This window comes from Cavia porcellus, unplaced genomic scaffold (assembly GCF_034190915.1).
Source record: "Cavia porcellus strain 051 isolate PalLab524CR breed Dunkin Hartley unplaced genomic scaffold, mCavPor4.1 scaffold_4, whole genome shotgun sequence".
In the NCBI taxonomy this organism is placed as follows: Eukaryota; Metazoa; Chordata; class Mammalia; order Rodentia; family Caviidae; genus Cavia; species Cavia porcellus.
The window spans coordinates 47,815,141-47,840,917 of NW_026947487.1; the positions used below are offsets into that span (position 1 = coordinate 47,815,141).

Below are 25,777 nucleotides of genomic sequence, written 5' to 3' on the forward strand. Positions count from 1 at the left end.
TTACTCTCAATGTGCGTTCTGTCTGACTCACCCCTAGATGAGAAGAGAGATACTCGTATTTTTCACTCTGCAATAGTGGCAGTTCTAGCAACTAAGTAAATTCCTGCTCCGTGCTGCTTGCCATTTTCCCTCAGGCTGTACTTAAAAGGATAGCAGGAGGAAGCCTCCCTGCTGGAACATATTTGAAGAATATGTTCGTATTTGAAGAATATGTTCGCTGTGGATTTAGCAAACAGTTAAGAAACCTAAATGGGATACATCTTACTATCTGTGAGCATTAACTGCAGGGGGACCTCTGTAACAGCATTGGCTTTTAGGTGACTTCAGTTGTCGGAAGCTGACTTTGTGTAAATGGATTTGGAGGTGCAGGCCTGTAGTTAAGCTGGCAGATGTCCACCCGCGTCAGGATTGACTTGTAGGAGTTCATTATTGTTGGCACAGGTGTCCTGATTGCTCCTGCTAAGTCCTCCCTTGAGAGCTCCTCCCAAACTACTGGTTGCCAAGGATGGTACTGCCATACCATTTGAGCCCAGGAGCCCCTGTCTTTGGAGTCCTGTTAGTTTTGATTGTGACAAAAAAAGAAAATCAACTTAAAGGCAGGAAAGAGTCATCTTGGCTCATGGTTTCAGAGACTGCAGTCCGTGGTTGGGTAGCTGCAGTTCTGTGGCCTTGTGATGAGACTTCTGTCAGGCTTCAGCCTGTTTGGCTGTGATTTGGTTGGGTGGGGTCTGGCCAGTTCGTGAGAGGACTTCAAGGAATCTTTTCTCTCCATGCGGGGTCCTTGTATCTCAGTATCAAGGCTGGAACAGTATGTGGTGCAGCAACGCTGCTTAACACAGAAAGCAGGAGCCAGAAAGCAGGGAAAGAGAGAGGCAGGGCAGGGACACACATACCCTTGGAAATGACACTTCCCAATGATCTACCTCATGTAGTCAGGCCCGTCTCCTAGTAGGTCCATTGAGCTGGGCGCTTAACCGTTTTTCCACTTGTTAATGTTACAGCTCCCACAGCCGTCACTTCTCTAGCAATGAAGCCTACAATACAATGAGCCTTTAGGGGGCACATTCTGGATCCCAGTCATGATAGTCCACTCCTGCTCTCAAATGTGAAGTACGTTTAGTCTTTTCCCATGGTTCCTGAAGTCTCCACAGTTCCAGCATTGCTCAGAAGTGTAAAGTCTCCCTCTGAGACTCAAGGCAACTCTTCACTGTTGCATCACTGTAAAGGCAAGATACAGACTCCCAGGGTGCTGTGGAACAGGGTGAACATTCCCGTTTCAAAAGGGAGGAATGGGGGTGTAACAAGGAAGTGTTGGGCTGAAGCAGGTCCCAAACCCAGTGAGACAAGCATTGAAACCACAGCTCCATGTTTGGGATCTGGGGTGCATGACAGTGTGACGTGAGCTCCAAAGTACTTAGAGGGCCTTGTCCATGTGGCCTTCTGGGCTGCCCTGCTGCTGCAGCTTTCCTTGGCACATATTCCATGTTCTTGGCATCACTTGACTGCAGCCTCGGTCACATTTGCACAGCCTCATGCACCGCCTTCGTGGGGACTGCCCACCGTGACTCTGACACGTTGCTTGGCCTCCTAGGGCTGCCTTTAAAATCCTAGTGGAAAGCTCACCACCTGTAATTCTTTCTGCCTGCCTACAAAACCAACACCACGTGGATATTTATTTGCAAGGTCTGTTGTCAGTGTTACCAGTAGCTGAGCCCAATTGGATCATGGTTGCTGTAGCCTCTGAATGCTTGGGCAGCTTTTCAGTAAAATGAGTCTTCGGGAAACAACTTTCGAGGTGGCCCTGTAGCAAAAGAATGCTGTGATGCTCTTTTCTCAAAGCAAAATCTATGATTTGGTGGTGGTGGTGGTGGGGATCTCACCAATTCTTGAGAAGCTTTCAAGGGTTCTTTTATCTCAGCATGAAGTCCCCTCAGGCTGGTCTTGAACTTGCGATCCACCTGTCTCAGTCTGAAGAATACGAGATTACAGATGTACCACTGTACTTGGCCAGTACTTGCCTTTTTAATGGTGCTAATTCTTCAGCCATCACACTTCACACAGATCCAACTTTACAAGTACTTACTTTCTGGACAAACTGCAAAATTTTCAAATCTTTCTGTTCTGTTTTTTGCTCATGGTCTCACAATCAGCAAATGGCTGAAAGCAGCCAGGAATATCCATACCACAGCCTGAATGCTGAGTTGCCTTGCAATTTTCTCCACGAGATTAATTACCCCATTGCCTTTAAATTTAGCCTCCCACAAATACTCAGGACAAGATACAGACTCAACAGTTGGGCCAGTCTGACACTGTGAAGCAGTTGCCACCACGAGGTCCTTCACAGCTCTAAGCTCAGCTGTTGCCTAGGTGGTTTTATTTGAATTGTCTGTGGGCCACTGCATCCCTAATTCAACCTGCTGAAGAAGAAGCATGAAGAAGAAGTTCAGGTCACGTGGAATGTCTTCCATCAAGGTGGACTAGAAAAATCCCTTTTCCTTTTTTGTTGAAGTGAGGTGAACATATGGCGATATGTAGTTGTGCTCAGAAATATAATTCCTACTTGTTATGTGTGTCTGGGCAGAAGGGAGAAATAGACTGGATCATGAGCAGCATATGCTATGTGATATTTATAGAACAGGTTGCTAGTACAGTATGTTCTCTTTTTAACCTGATGACCAAAGAAAAATCTAGAACTATAGCAACAAGTTTAGAGGTATTTACTTTGCCAGATCTATGCATGTAGGAGACCTCTCCAAGGTGATGGAACAAGGCAACCAGCACTCCAATTACACAGAATTAAAGGAGGTGCTGCTGACGTGAATGACTGGCAGATTGTTGGGTTCAGTAGTGCATAGACACTTGGAGAAACCCAGAGACATTGGATAGTATTTTTACCAGCTTGCCTTTCTACTGGATGACACTTGGCAGCAGCAGTCATTGTAGATTTTTGATCTTGTTTTTCTGACCAGAAGTGTGCAGGAATTTCTATCACAGAGAAGCATTACAGGTACCCTTAACCCCTTTATTCACTGGCTCTGGCACTGTGACTTCTGCCTCTTGCCCAAAGTGAAAATGACCACAGAGGTAAACGTTTCCCATCAATTCAGAACATCAAGGCAGCCACAGCAACACACCTAAAACACACACACACACACACACACACACACACACACACTCACACAAAAGACTTCTAGAGCTGCTCTACAAAGTGGCAAGGGTAATGGAATCAGTGTGTATAAAGTGAAAGGGAGTATTGTGGGGAGGAAATAATAGTAATATGTCTTTTACTATAATAGATTACAAAAAGCCATCCTTTGTAGTGTCTGATCATTCCTCATCTATAAAGAACTGAAGAAAGAATGTACCAAGAGAATAATCACATCCAAACACTTGTTCTAAACAGATACTTCTCAAAAGGAGTACACACAGTCGATAAGTATGTGAATACTGCTGAATGTCTTTAGCCATCAGGGAAATGCGAATTAAAAGTGCATTGAGAATCCACCTCATCCTCGTTAGAATGGCTTTACGAAAAATCTCGTGAAGATGTGGAGAAAAAGGAACCTACATATACGATTGGTGGGAATATAAATTAGTAAAACTGACTTGGAAAATGGTAATTAAAAAACTAGAAAGAGAGCTACCATATGATTCATTCTTCTCCTAGCTCTTTATCTGTAGGAAACGAAGCCAGCATACAGAAGACACCTGCATATCTATGTTTATTGTGACACTATTCATGCACCCCATGTACCCATCAACAAATAAGTGAACAAATTTTATATAAATATATATATATATGCCACCATAAAGAAGAGCAAAAAGCAAGTTAAGCTACCTTTAACTTATTTAGATCATGCTCATCCTGTCTTTTCTCTAAAATTATCTAACTCATTAATCTTTTCATCACCTTGTATTTGCCATTAAGCCCATATATTGAGTTCTTTGATTCATTATTTTTCAGTTCTATTTGGCTCCATTTTATGGACTCTAGTTCTTTGCTGCAATTGTGTTTATGCTTTTGATCATTTGAAACACAGTTACTTTAAGTCTATATCAAATAACTGCAATACCTGGATTTCCTAGTGTGCCTGATAAATTTTGACTCCATGCTGGACATAATATAGTCAAAATTGTCAATGTTCTTCATCTCCCTCTACAGAGGCTCCCAGAAGGTATTTTAACAGGTAGCAAGGCAGGACTCAACTCAGGCAGGACTGAGCAGATTCAAATCTGCTGTGTGGTGTTTGTAAAATTCCAGTTTCCATTTTCTCCCTATTCCTAGAAACTGGTTTTGCAGAACAATCAGCTGCAATTCTGCAGTGTTTCTCTCTTCTTCTGAGATTGGCTCTGCTCTTTGCCTCCATACTTTGAAAACTAGCCTCTTATGATAGGAAGCATAATCTGCAAATGCTTTAAGGTCAGTGCTGAGCGTCAGGTTACTTGTCTGTTCTTCTTTCTGGGATCCTGGGCCTTCGATTCCTGGTTGCACTGCCAGCCCCTTTGTTTCCCGTGTACGGTGAGTTTGCCTGAGGCCCTGTGGTTCCCTCACAGCTGTCCTCTCTGCAGCCTCCTTTCTTTCCCTTTACCAGCAGTCCCCAGTAATGCGTGGAATTCTTGGCTTCCTTGACGGTTTCAATACTAATAGAAGCACCTGTGTGTGTGTGTATATGTGTGTGTGTGTGTGTGTGTGTGTGTGTGTGTGTGTGTGTGTGTGCATGAGTGTATGGGTGTACTCAAAAACCTGTTTTTCTGCTTTATAAATGAAGCCCAGTTCTGCTAAGGTGCTTAGAGATGAAGACGAAATCTTTATATAGTTTTTCCACTGTTCAGTGTGTCTGAAATGATCACTGTCATGATATTTGTTAAGATGACTGATTTAGAGATTCTGCTTCTTAAGAAATCCAGTGCTGAAGATTGCATGATCTTTCAAATAGCTCCTTGAAAAAGATGTAATTTTTATTCATCAAGTAATTTTTTATTCTTGTTTTTAAAGAATTCCTTTGATCAAAATCAACTCCTCTAAATAATAGTTTGCATTGTTGAGAATTTTGTACTTTGTAGAATGTTTTAAACCTGCAATATTCACCCCACATATGTCATCATGTACATTTTATTTCTCTGTTTTACAGACAAAGAAGTCAAGACACATACTAAGCAAATTTCATTATTGACAGAAGAAACTAAAATTAGGCTTCCTGTCCCATCCGGTACATTAAAGCAATCTCAGTTCAGCTTTGGGTTTACACCACGGTGTGTGTAAAGTAGTTTTGAACTCACACTCCTCCATTTAACTTTGCAATCTTGGCTGGAGCTTTATATTAAGGAAGATGCTTTTGGCTGCAAGGGTGCTCTGCGATGCACACTTCTACACATGGGCAGGTGTGCAGATGCCTCCCCCTCCAGCCTGCCCAGTCAGAGTAGGAAGGAATCATGGTAATTTGATTCCTGGGTGCACAGCAATCCTTGAGAATCCTGGATTTTAAAAGCAGTGTTCACACCTGGACAGGTGACATTAAAGTGTCCTTGGCTTCCATTTCTTAGGACGTCATAGCCACGGGATCTTAGAATAACTCTTGGCACTGAAGTTGAAAAATTGGATCGCTTCCTCCAAACAGTCTTCTCTCACTTGCCGGAATGGTTTCTATTTGCCGATTAGCTCTGGCTCGATTGACGAGACACTCGGATGGAATATTTCTGCCGTTCTTTAGTCCCCTCAGTCACACGCATTCCAGCCTCACTCTGCATGACCAGAGCGCTGAGGCTGCAGCTGTCAGGACCCTGCTCCCTCCTGCCTGAGTGTCCTGCCAGCGTGTACAGTAGTAAGCTGTGTGCTCTGGTGCTCTCATTTCAGGCCCGGCCAGAGGTCTCGGCAGCAAAACAAAAGTGGATGAGATAACTTTTGATCTTCCTGAACTCAGCTAACCCATTAGGTATGTCCAGACTTAACATTTAATAAATATTGGCCTTCAGGAAGACAGGTATAATCAATATTGCTTTCTTTAACGGAAGAGATATTAAATTGGGAGCGAAATGTGTGTCTGGCTATTATTTTAGCTGTGTGACCTTGGTGATGTTATTTAACCTTTGGTTTTTCTTGTTTGCGAACTGTACAAAATATGATCTTGCTTCTAACTTACAGAGGCATGCTGGAAAGAAAAACGTGCTAGCTATGAAAAGTGTTTTGGGATCTTTGGAGGAAAGAACTGTGATATTCACTTATGATACACAGTGACTATTTGTTCTCTGACATCAAGTTGAGAAGTACAGACAAGTTTTGTTTGACAGAAGTTAAATAACAGCTCATTTTAGCTAATTCTGATGGCCTATTTGAATGGAATGAGCAATTTATTCGGTCTTAGATGTTTGCTGGGACAGCACGGACTCTTTAAAGGCAACAACCCTGGCAACCATCTGGCGGTTGGACTGTTTGACATTGCAGACTTGCTAATGACGCATGGGTGGGAGCAAGTGAACTTTGCATCTGTGGCTGGGAAGATTTGTTTGAGATTACAAATTTCACCACAACACACAGAACCCGCTTCTTTCCAGGGTTTTTTTTTTTTAAGCCACCTCTCAGATTTTGGACTTGCTGTCTTAGCAGTCAACGTGATGAAGATGCTTCTCGTTATGACAGCTGAGATGGTCTCTGGTGAGGCGTTTGTTCTGTTTCTCCAGAAGCTTTCAAAGTTTCTGACTCTGAAACCTTTGTTAAGTATTTTCTTATACTAGACAATATGTACATGGTTTTTCCTTAAGTCATGCTTTGTTAATATATAATATTTTAATATATTTTTTCAGCTATGTTTGAAGTTTATAAGTGTAAATACTCAATACATATTTTGAATTATTGCTATTTGATATTTTAATGTATTATTTCCCTAGTTCTCAAGGAATGATCAAGAAAATATCAAAATATAGCCACCCATTAATTCATCACTTGATGGATCCAGAAGGTCAAGAAGGTAAATGTGTGTGTGTGTGTGTGTGTGTGTGTGTGTGTGTGTGCATGAGAGAGAGAGAGAGAGAGAGAGAGAGAGAGAGAGAGAGAGAGAGAATAATTCAACCAATTCTAAGATAAATGATAATTAGACTGTAAAGTCTTACTTTTGCAGTGCTCATTAATGACTACATAAGCTAGAACATTGTTTCTCTATTACTTAACCATTAGGTCAGGACTCTCAGTAATTATATTTTATGTCTTGGCTTGTGCACCCTAACCTCGAACATCTCCACTAATATTTAACGTCTACCACTATCACACCAGTGGACCTGATGACTTGTTACAGGTAATTGTGACAGACAATAAATTAAATATATAGACTTACTAAGTATTTAGCATTTTCCTTGGATTTGATTCTTTCCTAAGCACTATACATGAAATACATGATTGTGATTTCTAAATTCTAAATTATTTCATTTCAGATAAGAAACTGGCAAGAGATAAACATATTTCCATGTAAAAATACTGAATGAATGTAGGCCATAAAAACATCCCTGAGATGTGTTTATAGTCGATTTATTAATTAGAGGCAAAACATAATGTAACTTGATCTCTAGATAGAAAGAGAATTTAAGTTTGAATTCTACTGCAGGTTTACTTCTTTGAAATTGACGCCATTTTCACATAGCCTTGAATATGGCTAAGACACAGTATAGATGTAATATGATTATATCCATTGTTTGAGACTGAAAGTGAATACCTATATTCTTGGCGTAGACTCAAGAATTACCATGTCTTTGCAGAAGAGTTTTAACACAAATTTAATTATTTTGGGTCTCTCCCTCTCTCTCCACGTCTCTCCCTTACCTCCCTGTCTACCCCTTCCCCTCCTCTCCCCCTTCCCCCCACCCCATATTTTTCACTGTGTACATTTTGTAAGAGCTGCAGCACGGTTTCTTCCCTTTTTGGCCACACCAAGTAGCTTCCACCTAAGTGAGTGCATGTTCAGGTACAGAGATCTGAGCCCATGCCCGAGCTTGGCAGCCTACCTGGCTCACATACCAAGGGTTCTACAGCAGCAAGTGTTGTAAACCTGACGATGTAAGTTGTAATCACTAAGAGAATCTAGCCATTTAGGTAATTTGAGTGAATATGTAATTTCTGGGTGGTTTATGCATAAAATTACATCATTATCATTACCATTAGTAACAACTCTTGGTTTCTACTGTGTGCATGATAATTTGGCACATTACAAAGGAAATGGAAGAAGTTCAAGGTAAGGTTGCAACAGAGCTGGTATTAAAATATTTTATAACATGAACAAACATACCCCATAATCATCTCCATAGCCAATTAGAGCTTTAAAAATATGTTCAATAGCACAGTGTTAAAGGAATTAAGTACGTGATCCTGGAGCAGGCACAGATGGCATGGTGTCGGCAAAACTTTTCCCAAGAAGAGGAACACTGTGTTCTCAAGTCCTGAGTGATATTGATTGGTCTTGTTCTAACTCTCAGACTTACTATCTTGTGTTTGAAGAGGATGGAACAAGCCCAGAGCTCGGTTGTCACATTTCAGCATAGCTTGAAGATCCAACAATTATAACATGTCATTTACGTATACACAGATTAAAACTTGCACTAAGGCGAGTACTAAAAATTCCTTTCTGTGTTTCCAAGGCTGCATGATAATCCACATTGTCTAAAGCTTTATCCAAAGGAACAATTTCAAGTATGCTGTGTTTGCCTTCCTTGTGCCAACAGCTCCACTTCAGCTGTTAGCACATGCAGCCCAGCGTGCTAGGGAAGTCTTCTCCTGAGGGGCTACGCCTGGAGCACCTGTACTCAAGATCAGGTGTTCCTCTGCACAGTGATGCCCCAATCTGCCATTTAAACTGCTGATTTGACATCACGCCTGCTTCCTTGTGTCGATCTAGGCCGTTCCAGCGCTGGCAAAAATTGGATCAGGCATACAAGGGATTTATTTGGGGAAAGGCATGTGGAGGACAAGGGAGGAAGAAGATGCAGGCTGCAGGGGGAGCTTTCAGGTTACAACATGGGTATCATGCCTAGGTGAGGAGAGAGGATGGGAAGATTGGGAGAAATCCAACTGCTATGGAGTTCTCGGCAAGTGTCCATAGGCCACTGGGGAGGCCCTCCGCAAAACTGGGGCATTAAAAGAGCATGCTTGGTGGAGTGAACTGGCTTCAGTCAACGGTCCCAGTGGGGAAGTGAGTTATAGCAGCTGGCACTGATGGGCAACTTGTGTCTTGCGGCTGGGTCTCTGAAGCTGAGTGGCCACTTTCACAGCCAGTGCATTGTGCCACAGATTAATACAAAATCCTTTTGCAGATTCGCCCTTTTACCTGTATTTCTCTCTCTATGTATCCTTGGGTGCCCAGAAGTGTGGCGTCATTCCATTCTCCTCCCTCTCCTTCCCATTCTTCATTGTTACATCCTCTTGCTTTTACCTCTCTAAAGTTTCACTACCCTTCATTCACTGTTTCTAATGCCAATTGTCTTGCTTCTGGTCTTTATTATTTCTTCATTCTTGTCTTGTTAATTGCCTTTAATTGGTTGTCTCACTCTGGGCTAACTTTCTTTGCCCTCTCTATTTCTTTATCTGCAATGGAGCTTACACCACATTTTAAAAATTCAAATCTTGTCACATTTGTCTTTGCTTAAAATGCTTCAGTGCCTCATTATTTCCTATAGCATAAAATAGAGACTTAATTGAATGACACAAAATATTTTATCTCATGCTACTCACCCCGCCCCTTTATCTTACATTTTAGTTCTCAGAGTTTCCCAAATTGGAAAATTGGCTGGCTTTTGCATATATCATTTTCTATGGGTGGTGGGTCATTCTTACCTGATTCGCCTGACAAATGTATAATCATGAAGGTTCAGATAATTCTTTGTTGAGTTCTCTGACTTCCCATTGTAAGACTTCCCATTTTCACATTGTCTAGTTAAGCCACTGTTCTAGCACTTACATGTTGGTTTGTCTTCGCGGCCCAGCATCTAGATGTTCAGTAAATGAGCCAGTGAATAAATGTATCTAAGGACCTTGGCTGGACTTAATTTGCTCATTAGTGATGATCTTGTACTTGTGGTCACCAGGCAGTTGACTTCCTTTAGGACCTTGTGTAAGGTTCTGCTTAGGACATCACATAAAAATCTCTTGGGAGGATTTTTTATAAATTTTATAGAATTGGATTAATGAGCAACATGGCTTATATGGATAATATTGCCTTACTATGGGAAGAAGTGTTTACTTGAATAATTTTATCTCCAGTTAGAAAACCTATCAAACTGTCACTGAAGCAACATATCCCTTGAACTGATTTGGGGACTGTATAGCATCTACAGTTACTGATGTGAGAATCACTCATTAACGCATTTAAATGTTTAAAAAGTAACCTGAATAAATACTTAATAAGGCGAATGTTCCAGTATTGAATAAAAATAACTCTTATATTTACCAATTTACTTCACAAGTTTAAAACCCACACCTGAATCTGAAGTTTGAATGGCATTTGCTGTCCCCATGATGTGTGTAGGGGGGCACCACCCCAAAAGCACACGAATTCCTCCTTGGCCCCTGACTCATAGCTGTGACCTTCGCTCAGACTCTTGTTGTCTTTTGTCCAGAATTACAACAGTCTCCCAGCCTCGATGTCTTTCAGGGACTGAGACAAGATGTAGTTCCTAAATATCACACCTGTCAAAGCCAGGGCCTCCTCTAACAATCTCCATGGTGAACTGCTCACCTTACAGAGGTGCGGTCTCAACCTGCTTCCTCACAATGGTTTTCTCCAGAGATCCAAGAGGCACCTCGATCTCCTCATAGCTCCCTAAGAGCAAGCGACCCTTCAAAGGTTCCTCTCTGAATTATGTGAGCTGCTCATGCTTAATACCTACCAGACATCATTGTCATTTGGTTAATATCTTTCCTTCCATGATGCAAGCAGCAAAATCTAAGAGCAACTAATTTAGGTAACTTTGGTTACTATTTATTTATTTTTTGCTTTCTACTCATATCCAGAGGAGTAGCAATAAAAGATGAATTATATTGGTCCTGTAGAGACGTGAAGTATAGTATTGTTTGCTTCACATGATGAGTTACAGATTATGCATTTCTGAAATGAAGCAGAATGACAGACAAAAAGTATTTGTGGAATCTTCTCTGGAATTCATTTCAACATAAGGGCCCACAGTCTTGACTTGCTGAGGTGTTCAGAATTGTATATTTCAGGTCAGTTTTGGCCTTTTAGTAATCTAAAAATATCTCAAACATTTTTTTTTAATCTTTAGGAAATTCTACAAAGCACATGACAGTGATCTCTGAACAGAAGATTGGCTGACTGACAATCTCTTTCACTTAGCAGAGTGGTTTTCACTTTGAATTTTGCTGACAGGCTTTCATGACAGCCCTCAGATAGGAGCTCAAATTCACTTGTCTCAGCTATTGAAGAGTCAGAAGACTACTCCCTCCTTTTTGAGTGTGTTTCTGAGCTCTGACCCTTCTGCTTACTATTGTTCTTACTGACCTTAAAGTTATAAAGGAGAAGAATATAGACAGAGCCTCTATTTTTGAAGGCTTGCTGCAATTCAGCTCTGAAGTAAATTCATGTTGAATTTTCCTGAAGCTAATCATCACCATAATGTGGCAGAATCTTGCTAATTTTCACGTCATACTTGAAATGCCTTTAGTTCTCAGGAGAACAAGAGCACCTGGTAGATTTTAAATCACTGTCAGCAAAGATGGGATAGCAGGCAGATGATGTTAAGACTTCTGCATGAAGAAGCATTAAAATAGATAAGCCCAAAATAGCAACATAATTGTAATTCTATGTCTTGACTATGTTTTATTTACAACCTTTTGAATAATATTGAAAAATTCATCAGTAAAATAATATGCTACAGTCAGAGTAGCCAGCTTTTTAAAAAAAGTACAGACTCAGGAATTTTCTGTTTTTCACATAGGGAACCCAAAATCCAGTTTTTTTGTGTGTGTAACTTTACTTAGTTTTCATTAATTGTCATGAGACCTAAGTGGTAAAAAAATGAGACAGTAGAAAAATTATCCCTTAAAATGTAGATTATAATTCCATTGTACCATGTTATTAATTTTGGAGGATATTGCTCTTTAAATCTTAACTAAAATTCAAATGCTGTCTGCTAATTAATGAATTAATATTTTCAGCCTTCAAGCCCATACTCTGAAAATAATTAAGCACACAATTTAGAGAACCTTTTCTTTGCAGATTGTGTTTGGAGCATAGATTTCGCCCTCTTGTTACAATAAGGCTACTCTGGGAATGTCTTTGAAAAGTGTGTACATTCTGTGAAATTCTAGGTGACAGAGTCTTGCTATTAACCTTGAAATGGTGGTGTTAACACTAATAGTTAATATTAAACATGCCTTTTGATTTAAATAATTACTACTGTATTAAAATGATTGCTTCAAAATGTTTAAACAGGAGGTCATGCTGGGAAAGAGAAGCCAATATTTTAAGATGAGAATAATGGTATAGATGTGAGTGCCTGCATATTTGACTTTAAGTTCTCACACATTGTATCCAGACAAAGTTTGCTTATTTTTCTTTGTTACGAAAATTTTGTCTTAACTTTCATAGATTACTTCAAAAGAAACAATTTTATCATTGTGAGCTTATCAAGACCATATTCCTCTTTAAACAAATTGTTTTAAGTAGCTGAGTTCAATTCATTTTGGTTTCGTGATAAAAATTATGCTAATTTTCATGAGGGTTTCTTCTTATGCAATGCCTGTACTGTTTGTATAGTACTTAGATGCGAAAAGAATACTAATATATTATCAATTCAAATTGTTGAACCTGATAATATTTTGTCTGATACCAAACATTCTAGGAGTATAATTGGTTTTGAATTACCATATATAATTGATTGAATTGTGCTTTTAGAGTCTATATGCAATTAGTACACTTGATCTTAGCCAAAAGGCCGAGAAGCGATTATATGCAATTAGTAGTGATTATAGTTGTTTCATAAAATGCCTTGCAAGATCCTTTAGAATATGTAGTTTTCAATGATTACAATATATTCACATAGAGGACTTTAAAACTTCATTTCCCTATGAAGTTAAAGATGTGGTCATTATCAGAAGAAATGAGGAGCTCTGTTCATTCAGAAAGACAGAGTCAAAAGCCAGGAATTCATTTGTCACCTACTTGTTAAGACAGGAGCATTAAGCTGGCCAACTAACCTTTAAAAGAACATGCAAAGTCAAAGATGTCAGATTGTCCCAGTAAATATTCACTGGCAAAGTTTTTCTATCAAAGACTGGAACTTTGGGAGATGCTCCTGGGATTTGGTGTACTCTAACATCTATTAATCCCCGATACGGTAGGTGACTTGTCAAAGAAGTGCTACATTTACAAGGAGGAGGCAAGGTGGCCCAAGAGGGCATCGCCACTTAAAGGTCAAGGAAGCAATTAATGTTCTCTAACTTTCCTAAAGAGCTTCGCAGCACACCTCGCCCAGCCTGCCTGCGGTCTCCATACACCAAGTGCATACAGTGAAATGAAAGTTAAAGTTCAAATAAAAACATATCACCAATATTATTTGGTTCCTGGGGCTCTTCCTGAATGTGAATACTTGCAGCCATTTGAACAGTACTGTGACACGTATTAGAAGCAATGGCTTTTCTGAGGAATATCAGTTTTTAATCTCTCTGTGTTCTTGGCATCTTATCGCAGAGAATGTGAGAGTGGAGTGCGGGACCGTGGCTAAGCTGGGGTTCTTCTGGCTGGATCCTATGTAGGACACACATGTGTGTGTGCACACACACACACAGCACACACCCAACACACACAATAAACAATACACTCATGCATTTGTAATCTCCTCTGTTTCCTAATCTTTCCAAGTTGTTAAATCTCTTGTCTACCTTCCAGGCTTTGTTTTTTTTTTTTTGGTGGACATACTCAAATTGTCTTCATAGGACTGAGTTTCAGGTTTTCTCAGTTTCTTAGAGTCTTCTGAGATGGAGCTTCTCCCATGACCCGTGGGATCACCAATATGCTCTACCTAGCACAAAATTGAAAAAAAATTATTTACTGCACTCATTTTAGAAACTATAGTGTTAACATAGCATGGGTGTACTGGATTTTCTGATAGCCACTTGTATTTTTGACTCATGGTCCAAGCTGCCTGCCGTGTACCAAATAGTGCTGATAAACACTACCTAAATGTGGTCTTTACTTATTATTATTGGGCCCAATTCACTTCAATCCAGCCTGTCAAAATACCTGGCATTACATTTTGTTTTCTGAAATACTCAGTGCTTCCATCACATTTATATTATTTAGAAATGTGACCATATCTTAATATCATCAGTAAGCCAAACCATCATCAAAAAAGTTTATTAGCACAAAATTGAGAAAACACCATTAATTAGAAGGGTCTCTGGTCCTGAATATGCCCAATTTTGTCTGATTGGAAGCTAAGCAGGGTTGGTCTTGGTTACTACTTGAATGGGAGACCACTAACTTTGGTATAAAGGTCTTTGCAGGTGGGAATTAAAGCCAAATGCTTTAGGGATACTTTGCAAAAACTGACTTTACCTCTAACCTACTATTTTTCTTCATGAGGATTCTATGAGATATCATACATTGCTGGGCTCCAGGTAAATCATAACTATGTATTTCTATTTCTCTGGAGGGTCAGCATCATGTCTGGGAGGCTGTCACCTTCCCATCACCCAGCATTGTCCTCAACACTCAACTGCCTTCGGTAGTGTTTTGTTGAGTGGGAAATGGAATAATGGAAGAACAAGTGTTACTGTGGCTTAAGTTTTGAAATGAGTCTTTGAGATTACAATCTGTTCTTCCTTTCTGGAAGGAAGTTTTCATATCTTTGTTCTTTATATTCATAGTCGGTCTTTATTTTCTATCTCCTCTTCTAGAAGGCCCTAAGCCTGGATTTAGGAGTGCAGAGTAGAGAAGCAGCTGGTAGGACTCCAGTCTGATCTCGGGCAGCAGATACAGGACTGGAAGGATCAATGAGTTCTAAGGATTGATGTGAAAAATAACTTCTCCATTGGTGAAAATCATGTGATAGATCAAAGGTTAAACCTTAGACAAACTTTTTAATGAAGCCATTCCTGAGTAGCTTCAATCTCTGTGGTTTCCCTTTTCCTTATTGAATGCAGAATTTTTAAACCTGCACCACACAATGCAAGATTTGCTTATGTCATTTTTTTAGTGTCTCAGTTTCATGATCAAAATGATAATGATTACAGCAATAACAGTAACAATAATAGTAATATTTGAGTGCTATGTAGAGGTAATGTGCTATTCTACTCACATTTTCTTGTCTCCCAGCACCATTTGTTGTAGGTTCTTGAATCTTTTATAATTTGCATAACTATCTATAAATTCTTAGGGACAATCAGTTGTTTTTTTTAAATTAAAACTTTCAACTACTTTATAGGGAAGACTTTGGAACAACCATAAAGGAAGCTCAAGTTTTGGCTCCTACATTTATAAGTTATATAAGGTGGATGAAGTTAATACAGTTGTCTCAGTCTTAGCTTCATTATTTGTGAAAGTGAAAAATAAGAATGTCCATCTCACCAGGTTGTTGTAACAATTAACCGAAATATTACTATGTGTTTGCACGGCCCACCGTGTTAAGAATTTCTGGAGTAACTGGTATTCATGTTGCTTACTAACGTTATGAAATACTGCAGATGATAAGGTAACACGAGGTCTCTCAAGACAGTACTATTAGAATGAATAATCATGGTTCAAGGTTGTATTGTAGGGTGGTCTTAAATATCTTTGGTGTGCATAAAAGTGAGTCACAAGGAATGGATTGCTGTCCAGTACATAGATACTTGGCAATGAACTGTGTTGTCCTGATACATGGCCACCATCTCATTCACCATCAGCAATCTTTCTGTTATTCTAGGCAATCTGATTTGTGATTCTGAAAACTTATTTCTTTAAAAAGTGTATCAGTGATTGTATGTTTCACTGAGCATTGCAAAAATGGACAGCGTTGGTATAAACTCTCATAAACATCAGAACAGTGGCGACCTTCTGAAGTATGAAATGTTACTTTATATGGTGAGATATTTTGAAATTGCATATCTCACTATTTTATTTTATGTAAGTCAGAGAATACTCGAAGAAATGCTGCATTTCCATCAGGCTCTTCTCTTTCATGGGTTTACTAACACAACCATTGCCCTTCTCTCCTTTCAGAGACCAGAGAAGACCGTGATGACAAGCAGGTGGTCACCGAGATCATGGCAAGATGTTTTACCCCAGCCCTGATAACAAACACTCCCTGGGAAGGCTTCCATTTTGTTGGGCATGAGATTCGGATCACTGAAGCCACAGATAGTTATGGTGCTGTGGTTTGGCCCTCGGTATAATTTCGTACAAAATTCGCTTCATCCCAGTTGTTCTCCTGTCTGTTCTGTTCTTTTTCATGTTCTACTTGGAGGAAGAACACAGGCTGCATGGTTTTACTCTGTGATCTCAAACAACAGTCATATTTTGAAATCATGCTCTTGGGAAATTTCTCCAACCAATTAATGCTGTTTCTATCATAATTTGTAGGATAAGTAAAAATTCTTTACTCTTTCTGTTTTTTACAATAATGAGAGTTTAGAAGATTGTAAACATTTTATTCACTGTTTTACGGGTGCCATTTGAGTTGAACAATTCCAGTGACATCCGGATGAGTCTCACCTGCAGAACTTTATCAAAGGTCTCGTTCATTTACCAACTGCTCCATAAAGGGCGGCAGATCCACCTTCACACCTCACTCAAACTTACACACTTTTCGGAAATGACTAGTGTTATTAGAAGTTACCTGCCTTAAAGCTGATCAAACTTAAGCAGCTAAATTCTGTATTTTGGGTTATTTCATCTTCCTCCCAATGATACTACAAACCTGGCTGAGGATGTACTGCTATGGTAACTTTCTGCAAGAGTGTGGAACATGCAAATAGATACCCTGGCTCACATGTGTTATATTTATTTAATAGAGCTTGATTGTTCCTTCTGTTATTTTTGCCAAACACATAGGCTCTGGTTCTATGCCATTTCCTGGAAACAAATGCAAAACAGTATAATATGGTTGACAAATACGTGATTGAAATTGGAGCAGGAACTGGGCTGGTCTCCATTGTGGCAAGTTTGCTTGGTAAGTAGGTGTATTTGAATGAGGCAAGGATCAGAGAAGTTTATGGTCACATGTCATTAATTACTTTTATTATCCAAAGTCCTACGACCCAGGCCTATTTGTATCTCTTTGACTATTTAAATGAGTTTCATTAAGAAATTTTGTGTGTTAAAATCACTTTACCAGTTTCTTTTCAGAATTTCTGTTAATTGTATTAGTTCATCCTACAGAAGGCTAACTCACCATCCTGATGTGAAGAAATGCGAGCTGAGTTTTAGTATCCTGGTTGGCAGAGGAGATGTGTGACATGCTAAGCTTTTGGTTCTCTTGACATAGGTCTTAGTATGTAGTCCAGGTTGGCACTGAACTTGCTTTTGAATCCCAGGCTGACCTCAAACTCTTGGAGTGATCCTCCTGCCTCAGCCTCCCAAGTGCAGGGATTAGAGGCATGTGTAGCCTGCCCTACTGAATACTAGGGTTTGATAGTCTATTGCTGCTGATTTCAGGGTACAGGACTTCAGATTTTAGCATGAATTCAATATTTATAGGTAGCTGTAGATTACTTTTGAATTTTGAAGTCCTATGATTTTATGAAAAAGAATCTATTAAATAGAGAAGGAGTGTTAGAAATTGCATAAAATCACGTTTGCTTTTATTTTTAGGTGCTCATTCTTGGATTTCTTTTCACGGTTCTTTCCAATTCCTTTTTATGGCTCCTCGTTCTCTCATCAGCATCCTTTCCTGCTGGCCCTGTGATCATCTCTCTGGATGCCTGGGCCTGCTTTGGCTCTGCCTTTCTTTGTTTTATCTGTTTCATTGCCTTAGTTTAGCTGCCGTCTCTGACAGGCACTATCCAAATTTGTCTTGATTTCCTTGATCTTCAGAAGCGCACACCTGGCATTCTAAACTCTTGAGAGGAGTTCAAGTTTTAGGAATAACCACTTGCTAAACACTGAAGAGATGCAGGCCCTGGAAATCCTCCCAAATATACATACAAATATATATAGTTAATTTCTCCAGTCTGAGGGTGCTTTCCAGGGTCACAATTCACTTAGTGTGAGTAGAGCCAGAGGCATTATTGATTCGTACTGAAAGGCTTCTGACCCAGGACTAGAATTTGTGTCATGGGAAATCATTTGTTTATTAAAAAAGAATTGATCTCTTTGGTGTGTTTATCTGATATGCAGCAAATATCAAGGTGTGCTTAGTCAGTACTGTGACAGGGGTGATGTTCACCTTTCTAGAAACAGGATCTTAAACAGAACAGTGGGATAGTTTACACTCAGTCTGAGCAAGGTGTGTTCCTTATCTTGGAATTTAAAAAGACTTGTCAAAAACTATAGATTTACTTCACACTGGAATGTGAAGGCTCGCATTTTCACGATTCCACCAATGATGTGCAAATTTCCTTACCATTATAATGTTTCAAAAAAAAAATACTACTTCAGTCAGGGTTCAGAGAAACTTGACCTTGTGGCTAACCAATGAGTGTTACCTCGACCCAAGCCAAACTAGACTTCTTTTCCAGGTCCTCCTTGTCCTATGCCGTGCCTGTCTGAAGTTACAGTAGTGGCTACTCCTACTTTATTACCAGGTTCTCACACTCAAAGCTCACTTTAAGGACAAATAACATTCCTGCCAAGTTTGTGCCAAAGCATGATCATGGCTGTTCACTTATAATTAAAAACTGTTTATACTTTCTTCGTCTGAGCACTCTGTGCTGTATCTGTGCTGTTTGGCTTTATGCCATCTTTTTGGTGGGCAAATTTACATTTATAGTGTGTTCAAGTGGAAAGCCTCGGCATAAATATGATTGGCATCATACTTTTAATGTAATGCATTGAAAAGTATCTCCTCATTTTCACTTCCTGTTCAACATACACTCATTCAATCTGGAACAAATGAGGCTCAAAATTGTTTTAGGCAAGTACTTATTCTTATTTCTTCAGTGACTTCAGATTATTCTAATAATAGGACCAAATATTTTGAATTTCTCCTTCTCTTGGTTATTTTTCGCCTAGCATATAATAGCTAAGTAGAAAACAACAACAAATGGAAACAAGACAAGAGACCAGGAGAACCAAAAAAAAAAAATGCCATAGTGTGTAAAAATATCATTTTTTCTTTTTCTTTAAGGGGAGGCACAGAGCTGCTTTAGCATGTGTGTGAAAGGGTCATCTTTCTGTGCTAACCAGCCTTTTTTTTTTTTTTTTCCCTTTTTATCGGTACCGGGGATCAAACTCACGACTGCCTGCTTCCAAGGCAGGTGTTTATGCCGCTGAGCTAAATCCCCAGCCCCAACCAGCCTTTTCTTTAGGACAGCAATTGTGCAGAAATGCCAAGAGCATATTGGCTTGAAACCTGACGGCTTGACTTTATCCTGTAAGGATTACCAGTTCTACCAAACTTTGTTTTGCAGGTGCATATGTGACTGCTACGGATTTACCTGAATTACTTGGAAACCTGCAATACAATATTTCCCGAAACACCAAAATGAAGTGCAAGCATTTGCCTCAGGTTAGAGAACTCTCCTGGGGAGTCGCTTTAGAGAGGAACTTCCCCAGGTCTGTTAATAACTTCGACTACATCCTGGCAGCGGATGTTGTCTATGCACACCCTTTCCTGGAGGAGCTCCTCGTTACCTTTGACCATCTGTGCAAAGAAACTACCGTCATCCTCTGGGTGATGAAATTCAGGTTGGAGAAAGAGAATAAATTCGTAGATAGATTTAAGGAGTTGTTTGACCTGGAAGAACTCTCTAGTTTCCCAAGCCTGGATATTAAGTTGTATAAAGCTATGAAGAAAAACCGGAGAAGTGCGTAACATCCTCATATAATAACTTAGCAACTTCTAGATTATTACTTAAAGAAATCCCGAATAATCTGGTGTACTACTGACTTTCCCAAGAGGAAACACACACACACACAAGTCTACTATGAGAACAGAAAGTTTCCCAAATTTACGTGACTCTAGGCAGTGATATTTCTACATATGACAGCAGCATCTGTGGCTGGGCTGAGTCGATCTCTGTCAGCTCCCTAGATCTTCTAATCACACGGGGTAGCAATTCTCAGCAAAGTTGCACTGTGGGGTCATCATCTTCTGTCTTTGTCCCTTTTTTGGAACTGTTTATTATTATTATTTAAAAATTGCACAATTATTCCTTTAATGTGTAATTGCAAAATCGTAGCTTCAACAATGACATCTCCAAAATAAATGTCAATTCTTTTAAACACAGGTTTGGCTCACTACCTGGAAATACAGAAACTGACTATCATAAGATCCACAGATAAATCTGTGAAGGTAGATACGGAGAAACAGTAGGTGCTGTGCTTTCATGGTTTCCGGTGGTGCCAGCTTGTAGGTGGTCTGTTATCTCTGCTGGGCAGGCTGGGGCGCTGTCTGACCTCTTAAAGTCAGCCAAGCATGGGAATTGAGGTTGTAGACAAGGACATTTCACACTACTAGATAAAAAATGGATGGGAGCCACGTAAGAATAGCTGAGATGTTAGAGGAGTTATTGTCTTATTTTTAAATCAAGTAAAGTTAATTTATTTTACAGAAATGGACAAAAAAAAAAGCACACCAAAAACTTGGGTTGAAAGTACATGAAAAGATTTAGGCCTCTAATCTAAAAAACCAGGCATATGGCTGGTTTTAAAGTTTAAAGCTCTTCTGATGAACATATATATAGACCAGAGATTTGAAATTCTATGTGGGCCTCAGAGATTAGAATAAAGTCTGAAGTAATTGAAGTCCATGAAAAAAGAGCAAACAGCTGGGATTTTGTGCTGTAACCACCTGAACTGTTCTATTTGGCAGCTCCTGTGCAATGTCACCGGCTGGCTCACTGTGCCCCGCGTGACACTTGCTTCTCCAGGAATCGTCCTCTCTGCTTGCCGATCACTGACTGGGAAGGTGATTTCCTGGGACCCTGTCTATGCCCAATTGCAGGTGCCCTCCATGGAGCTCTTGGCGTGTGGGTTTCCTTTGGACCATGATGCAACAAATCTAAGCTTTACATGACTCTTTGTCATAGCCTGTTACCTATGCAAAGTCATTTAATCTTCACAGCCATTCTGAGAAGGTGACACTGTCACTCCTTCTTCAGAGACAGAGAAACGAGGCGAAGAGCCTAAGGGCCCCTCTCAAGCCCATGTCTGTGTGAGGCCAAAGCCTGTACTCCTGCCTGGTCTGTCTCTGTGCATTTAAAACACCAGTTTTCAAACTCCTTTTTAGAGAATGACTGTCATTTCTTCCAAAGGAAACATACCCCAGAAACATAAGCAAATACATGGGGCAAATGAGAACTGCTCCTCCTCAGAACTATGCTCTTGCTCCTTCCTCAGGTGGATCACGGTTGACTTGTGCAGAAAGGGGGACACCTGAGCAGAACTGGAAGGAGGTGAGAGGAATGGGTTCCAGGCAGAGGCAGCTCTGGGCAGGGACCCCAGGCAGAGCCACGCCTGTCCTCTGTAGGGAAAGGCAGAGCTTGCTGGGTGAGCAGGGGTTTGGCGAGAGAGAGGCGTGGGGAGTGGATCACGGATGGCCTTATTGCAAGCTGACTCTGCAGGGGCAGGTGAGGACATGGAGTGCACATGCAGGCCATTTGCTGGCAGTGCTTTTGGGATGGAGACTTAAGGGCAGGAGTGAAGGAAGCAGGAGGGAAGTAGGGGTCCAGTCACAGCATGGGCCCAGGAGCCATTCAGCCGACCCCTGCAGAGTGGACCTCAAGTGGCCTTTTGAAGTGGTCTCACCTTGAGGAGGTGTCCGGGTGTGGGTAACTGCATGTGGTATCCATGCTGCAGTCCTGGGATGACTCCTTGACCTTAGATGTGGCAACCTGCCCGCTCAGGCCATCTCTGAAGGTGGTGACAGCTGTGGTCTGTCTTCCAAGAGCACTTCCAACAGCTGTGTTTTGGTCACTCTGAAGGCGATCTGGGAAAGATGCCAGTGTTCACCATGGCCTTTGAAGCCACTGAAAGACCTGTGGCTTTCCTCCAGTGAGATGACGCATCACTGGGTGGTTCTGAATGGAGGAGTGACATGATGTCCCTTCCAGTGAGGACCACTCAGGTAGACTCTTTGGGACTAACATGTAGGGGCTGAAAGATCAGCTTGGAGGCTGAGGCGGCTACCCAGGCCCAGGGTAGCAGCTGGTAGCTTAATCTACCCAGGAGGTGGGGGAATCAGCCTGCTCTAGGTAGGTTTGGAAGCCAGAGCCCCAGTCCTCCTGCCACACTGGGTGTGGAGTGCATGAGAGGCTGACTTGGAAGCATGCGGGCTGCATCACAGGACACGGCCGGAGGGTCACCACCTTAGAAAGAGCTTCGCAATTTGTGAAGCTCTTTCAGGGAGTGAGGAACAGTAAAATGAGGACCGTCTTAGTTACTTTTCACGCATTGCTGAGACAAAATACCTGACAGCCACAGTGGAAAGAAGGAAAGGTTTATTTAGGTCACAGTTTGTAGAGGTTTCAGTTCATAGTCAGCTGGTTCCCAGGCAGGGTGGCATGGCAGACAGGTGTCTCAGAGGAGAAGCAGTTCACGATGGGCAGAACAGAGCAAAGCAGCAAGGGACCTCAGCAGTTTCTTACACCTCTTTTATTCTCTGTCTAGGCTGCCAGGATTAGGGCAGTGCCAAACCAATCAGTGGATGGATTTAATAACCACACATCTTTAATCCCAGCACCATACTCTAGGTCCTGCCACCTCTGAAAAGCCCCACCTGTGACTGAATGAGGCTTTAGGGGGACATGTAGACACAAGCCATAACAAGGTCAGTCCTGAGGCACGTGGACATTAAGAGATTAGACACAGGTTGGGGGTTTCTTTTGAGGTTCTGTTCCTCTCCTCAGTTATAGTCATACCTGTTGATAGGAGTTTAGTGCCACAGTTGATTTTGGAGCTGGCTAATAGAGTCCTCAGATTCCCGAAAGTCGCCTCAAAGATGTTCAGTGCCTGAGTTATGTGGGTGCAGCAGCATGGACCTTGGAAATAACAAATGAAAACACGTGGATTTTTCTGTGAAAAGCGTGTTTGCATTTCATTTCTAAGTTATTTTTAAGTAGAATGGATAAAGTGTTCTTTAATGAAAGTGTGAGCTCTGAACAGACCACATGGTTCTTCCAAGTCCCTCTTTCCCTAGCAGCCAGTCTGTCAAACGCAAGGTTCCATTCCATTGTTTTATTCTGTTTATAGCATCACTTGCAAACTTTTACACCCACCCGTGCGAGCCAGGCCTCATATGTCTCACTGCATTCTAGCACTTATCAACTCTTTTATCTTTTGCTGCAGTTTCTCCATGGTTTTCTAGGTTTGAATTTCAAAAGATGTAATTGTCTTTCTGTCTTACAATGTCTTTTTATGTGAATAGGAATTGATTTGTGAATTTCAATCCAAAGGAGTTTTACTTTGAATTTTTATGCTTTTGTATCTTTTTTTTTTAACAAGTCAGATTATGTTATTTAAAAACCCTAGTCCACTTCTCGTGGTAACGTTCTGGGATTCCATAGGATGGGCATGTGGATGGTCCAGGTTTTATGAAAGGTACATAGTGAATACTTCATGGAAGATGGCCCCACTTGTGGGCAAGGTCAGCCACTGAGAAGGACAACAGGGGGCCAAGAGTTTTGAGTTCCAGGCTCTTCTTTTATAGACTTTAATGATACATTTCTTTCACTTCTACCACTTTTTCACTACCAGACTTAAAATGTCTTTTCCTGCTATTCACCTTCTGTTCTGTTTTTTAGGATAAAGAATGGGTGGCACTGGGTTATTTTCTAACAGATTTGCAACCAACGAGTGTTGTGGGAGAAGAAAAAGAAAGCAACAAAATAGAATAGAAGATTCCTGTTTTGCTTTAAGGCCTAAAATTTTAGGTGGTTGGTGTTCTTTTTGAATGCCCCATCTTTACAGGGCAGGCTTAACTTTTTTTAAGCAGTGTCATTTGCTTGTAAACAGATAAATAATTCCAACTATCCTTTGGAAGTGAAACACATCCCCTGGATACGGTTTTGATACAAGAAGAGATTTGCATGCACTAACTTTGAAAACAAGCCAAGAAACCTTGGATTGTAAGTATAAAAGGGTTAAATTCAGTCTACCTTAAGCAAACCAGATGAGCAAGCTTCTTGGTAGGACTAAGAGAAAATTAGTATAGGATGCTTCTTGATACTTTATTTTAATTTGCTTTTCATGGAAATCCATATGTGGAGGAAATAAAAATTGTCAAGTATATGTATTTTTAAACCAAATTATATGGCAGTAATGGGAAACAAAATTGAGAATGGAGGAGAAAGTAATTGCAGTTGCAAAAGTGTTATGGCTTGTGTCTAGATGTCCCCCCAAAGCCTCATGTGGTCATAGATAGGTCTTTTGTAGCTTATGTGATGCTGGGATTAAAAGTGTGTGATTACTAAATTAGTCCATTGATTGGTTTGATATAGTTCTGCATGTAGATAATGAGAAGGTCCACTCTGGGTGTGAGGGCAACCTCTCTACTCCTCCCCAAGGGCCGGTAGCTTGGATAGAATACAAGGGACAGAAGGGAGGCTGCTGCCATCACTTGCAACTTGGTGCTTTGCTGCCTTCTGCCTGCTGTGGACTGTTTTCTGCTCTGCAGTGCGTTGGAGCTGGTTGTGCTACAATAAACTTTTCCTTTTCTAACTTTTGGTGTTGAGTATTTGTCTCAGCAAGAAGAAAAGTAACTAAGACAAGTGTGCGTGTATGTGTGTGTTGGGGGTATATGCAAAACAAAATTTAAAAACTACAGGCATTTTGTCTCTATGTCTGCGGACCCAGTTCTTTTTATCTTATGTAGGAAGCCAGGAAGTGACTCACAATTGAGCACCATGCCCAGATTTTGTCCTTCGGATGCGTGGTGAGAAATGAAGTGTAACACATTATCTGTAAGTCTGTGGCCAGTGTTTGCTCAGCTTCCAAGGTCCATGCACATTGGAAGGCCATGTTCTGTACAAATAGATGGTAGTTTTAGTGGAACCAGGTGTCCTCTGTGACCATGGTTGTCCTTAATTAGCTCTGAGGTTATATTAACTCCACTTATTAAGGGTTCCTAAGCTGGGTGTTATCTTTTATTCAGGTGGTGGATAGCTGTGTAGTATTTAGATTGCTAAGCACACACTATTGACGACTTATTCTATTGAACTAACCCTTGGCCTCCATCATAAACAATGCTTTCATTCAGCAAGCTCAAGGGCAGGCATTTCCCTCTTGATTCTTTCAATTTCTTTCTTCTAAGTCAATTGTCTTTCTATGAAATCCAATCAAGTTTTAGAATTGGCTTTCACCATCAAGGAACTTTTAAAGGGGTCACTAAAAGATGAAAACAGATATCTAGGTCAAGTTTGTGGTAACTAGTGTTAATGGAAAGTATAGAAAAGTACTGTTGCCAACCGATGCCAATTTATGACACCAAAAATACTGGATTTTTTTCAAACAGATGCAGGGGCAAAAACAGATTAAAATGTAAATATTTTATATTCAAGTCTTATTTCATGATATCCAAAATACAAGATGTAGATTTTTACAAATTTGGCAAATGTTAGATTTTGTAGGGTTGGTTTGAAATTTTCTTTGTTCACAGTCATTAATGTCTATAAGACTTCTTTGTTTTAATTTTAAATGACGAGTCA

At 40.5% G+C, this 25,777-nt stretch overlaps 1 protein-coding gene across 5 annotated transcripts; it reads left to right on the top strand.

Moving 5' to 3' along the window:
* The first annotated feature begins 5,639 nt into the window (after positions 1 to 5,639).
* On the top strand, positions 5,640 to 24,791 carry LOC100733916 (putative methyltransferase-like protein 21E). Of its 5 annotated transcripts, XR_010046883.1 has the most exons (6): positions 5,643 to 5,933; positions 6,886 to 6,965; positions 16,197 to 16,363; positions 17,028 to 17,145; positions 19,544 to 20,427; positions 20,947 to 24,791. XR_010046883.1 is itself a non-coding variant. In XM_023560636.2 (5 exons), exons 2-5 carry the CDS (start codon positions 6,896 to 6,898, stop codon positions 19,945 to 19,947), a joined length of 621 nt encoding a protein of 206 aa, XP_023416404.1. In that variant the 5' UTR covers positions 5,640 to 5,933; positions 6,886 to 6,895; the 3' UTR covers positions 19,948 to 24,791. The 5 variants fall into 5 exon arrangements, 4 of the variants coding, with proteins under 4 accessions (XP_023416404.1, XP_012996961.1, XP_063103078.1 ...); XM_023560636.2 differs by having other exon boundaries at positions 5,640 to 5,933; positions 16,197 to 16,225; positions 19,544 to 24,791; XM_013141507.3 differs by having other exon boundaries at positions 19,544 to 24,791.
* The last annotated feature ends 986 nt before the right edge of the window (positions 24,792 to 25,777 follow it).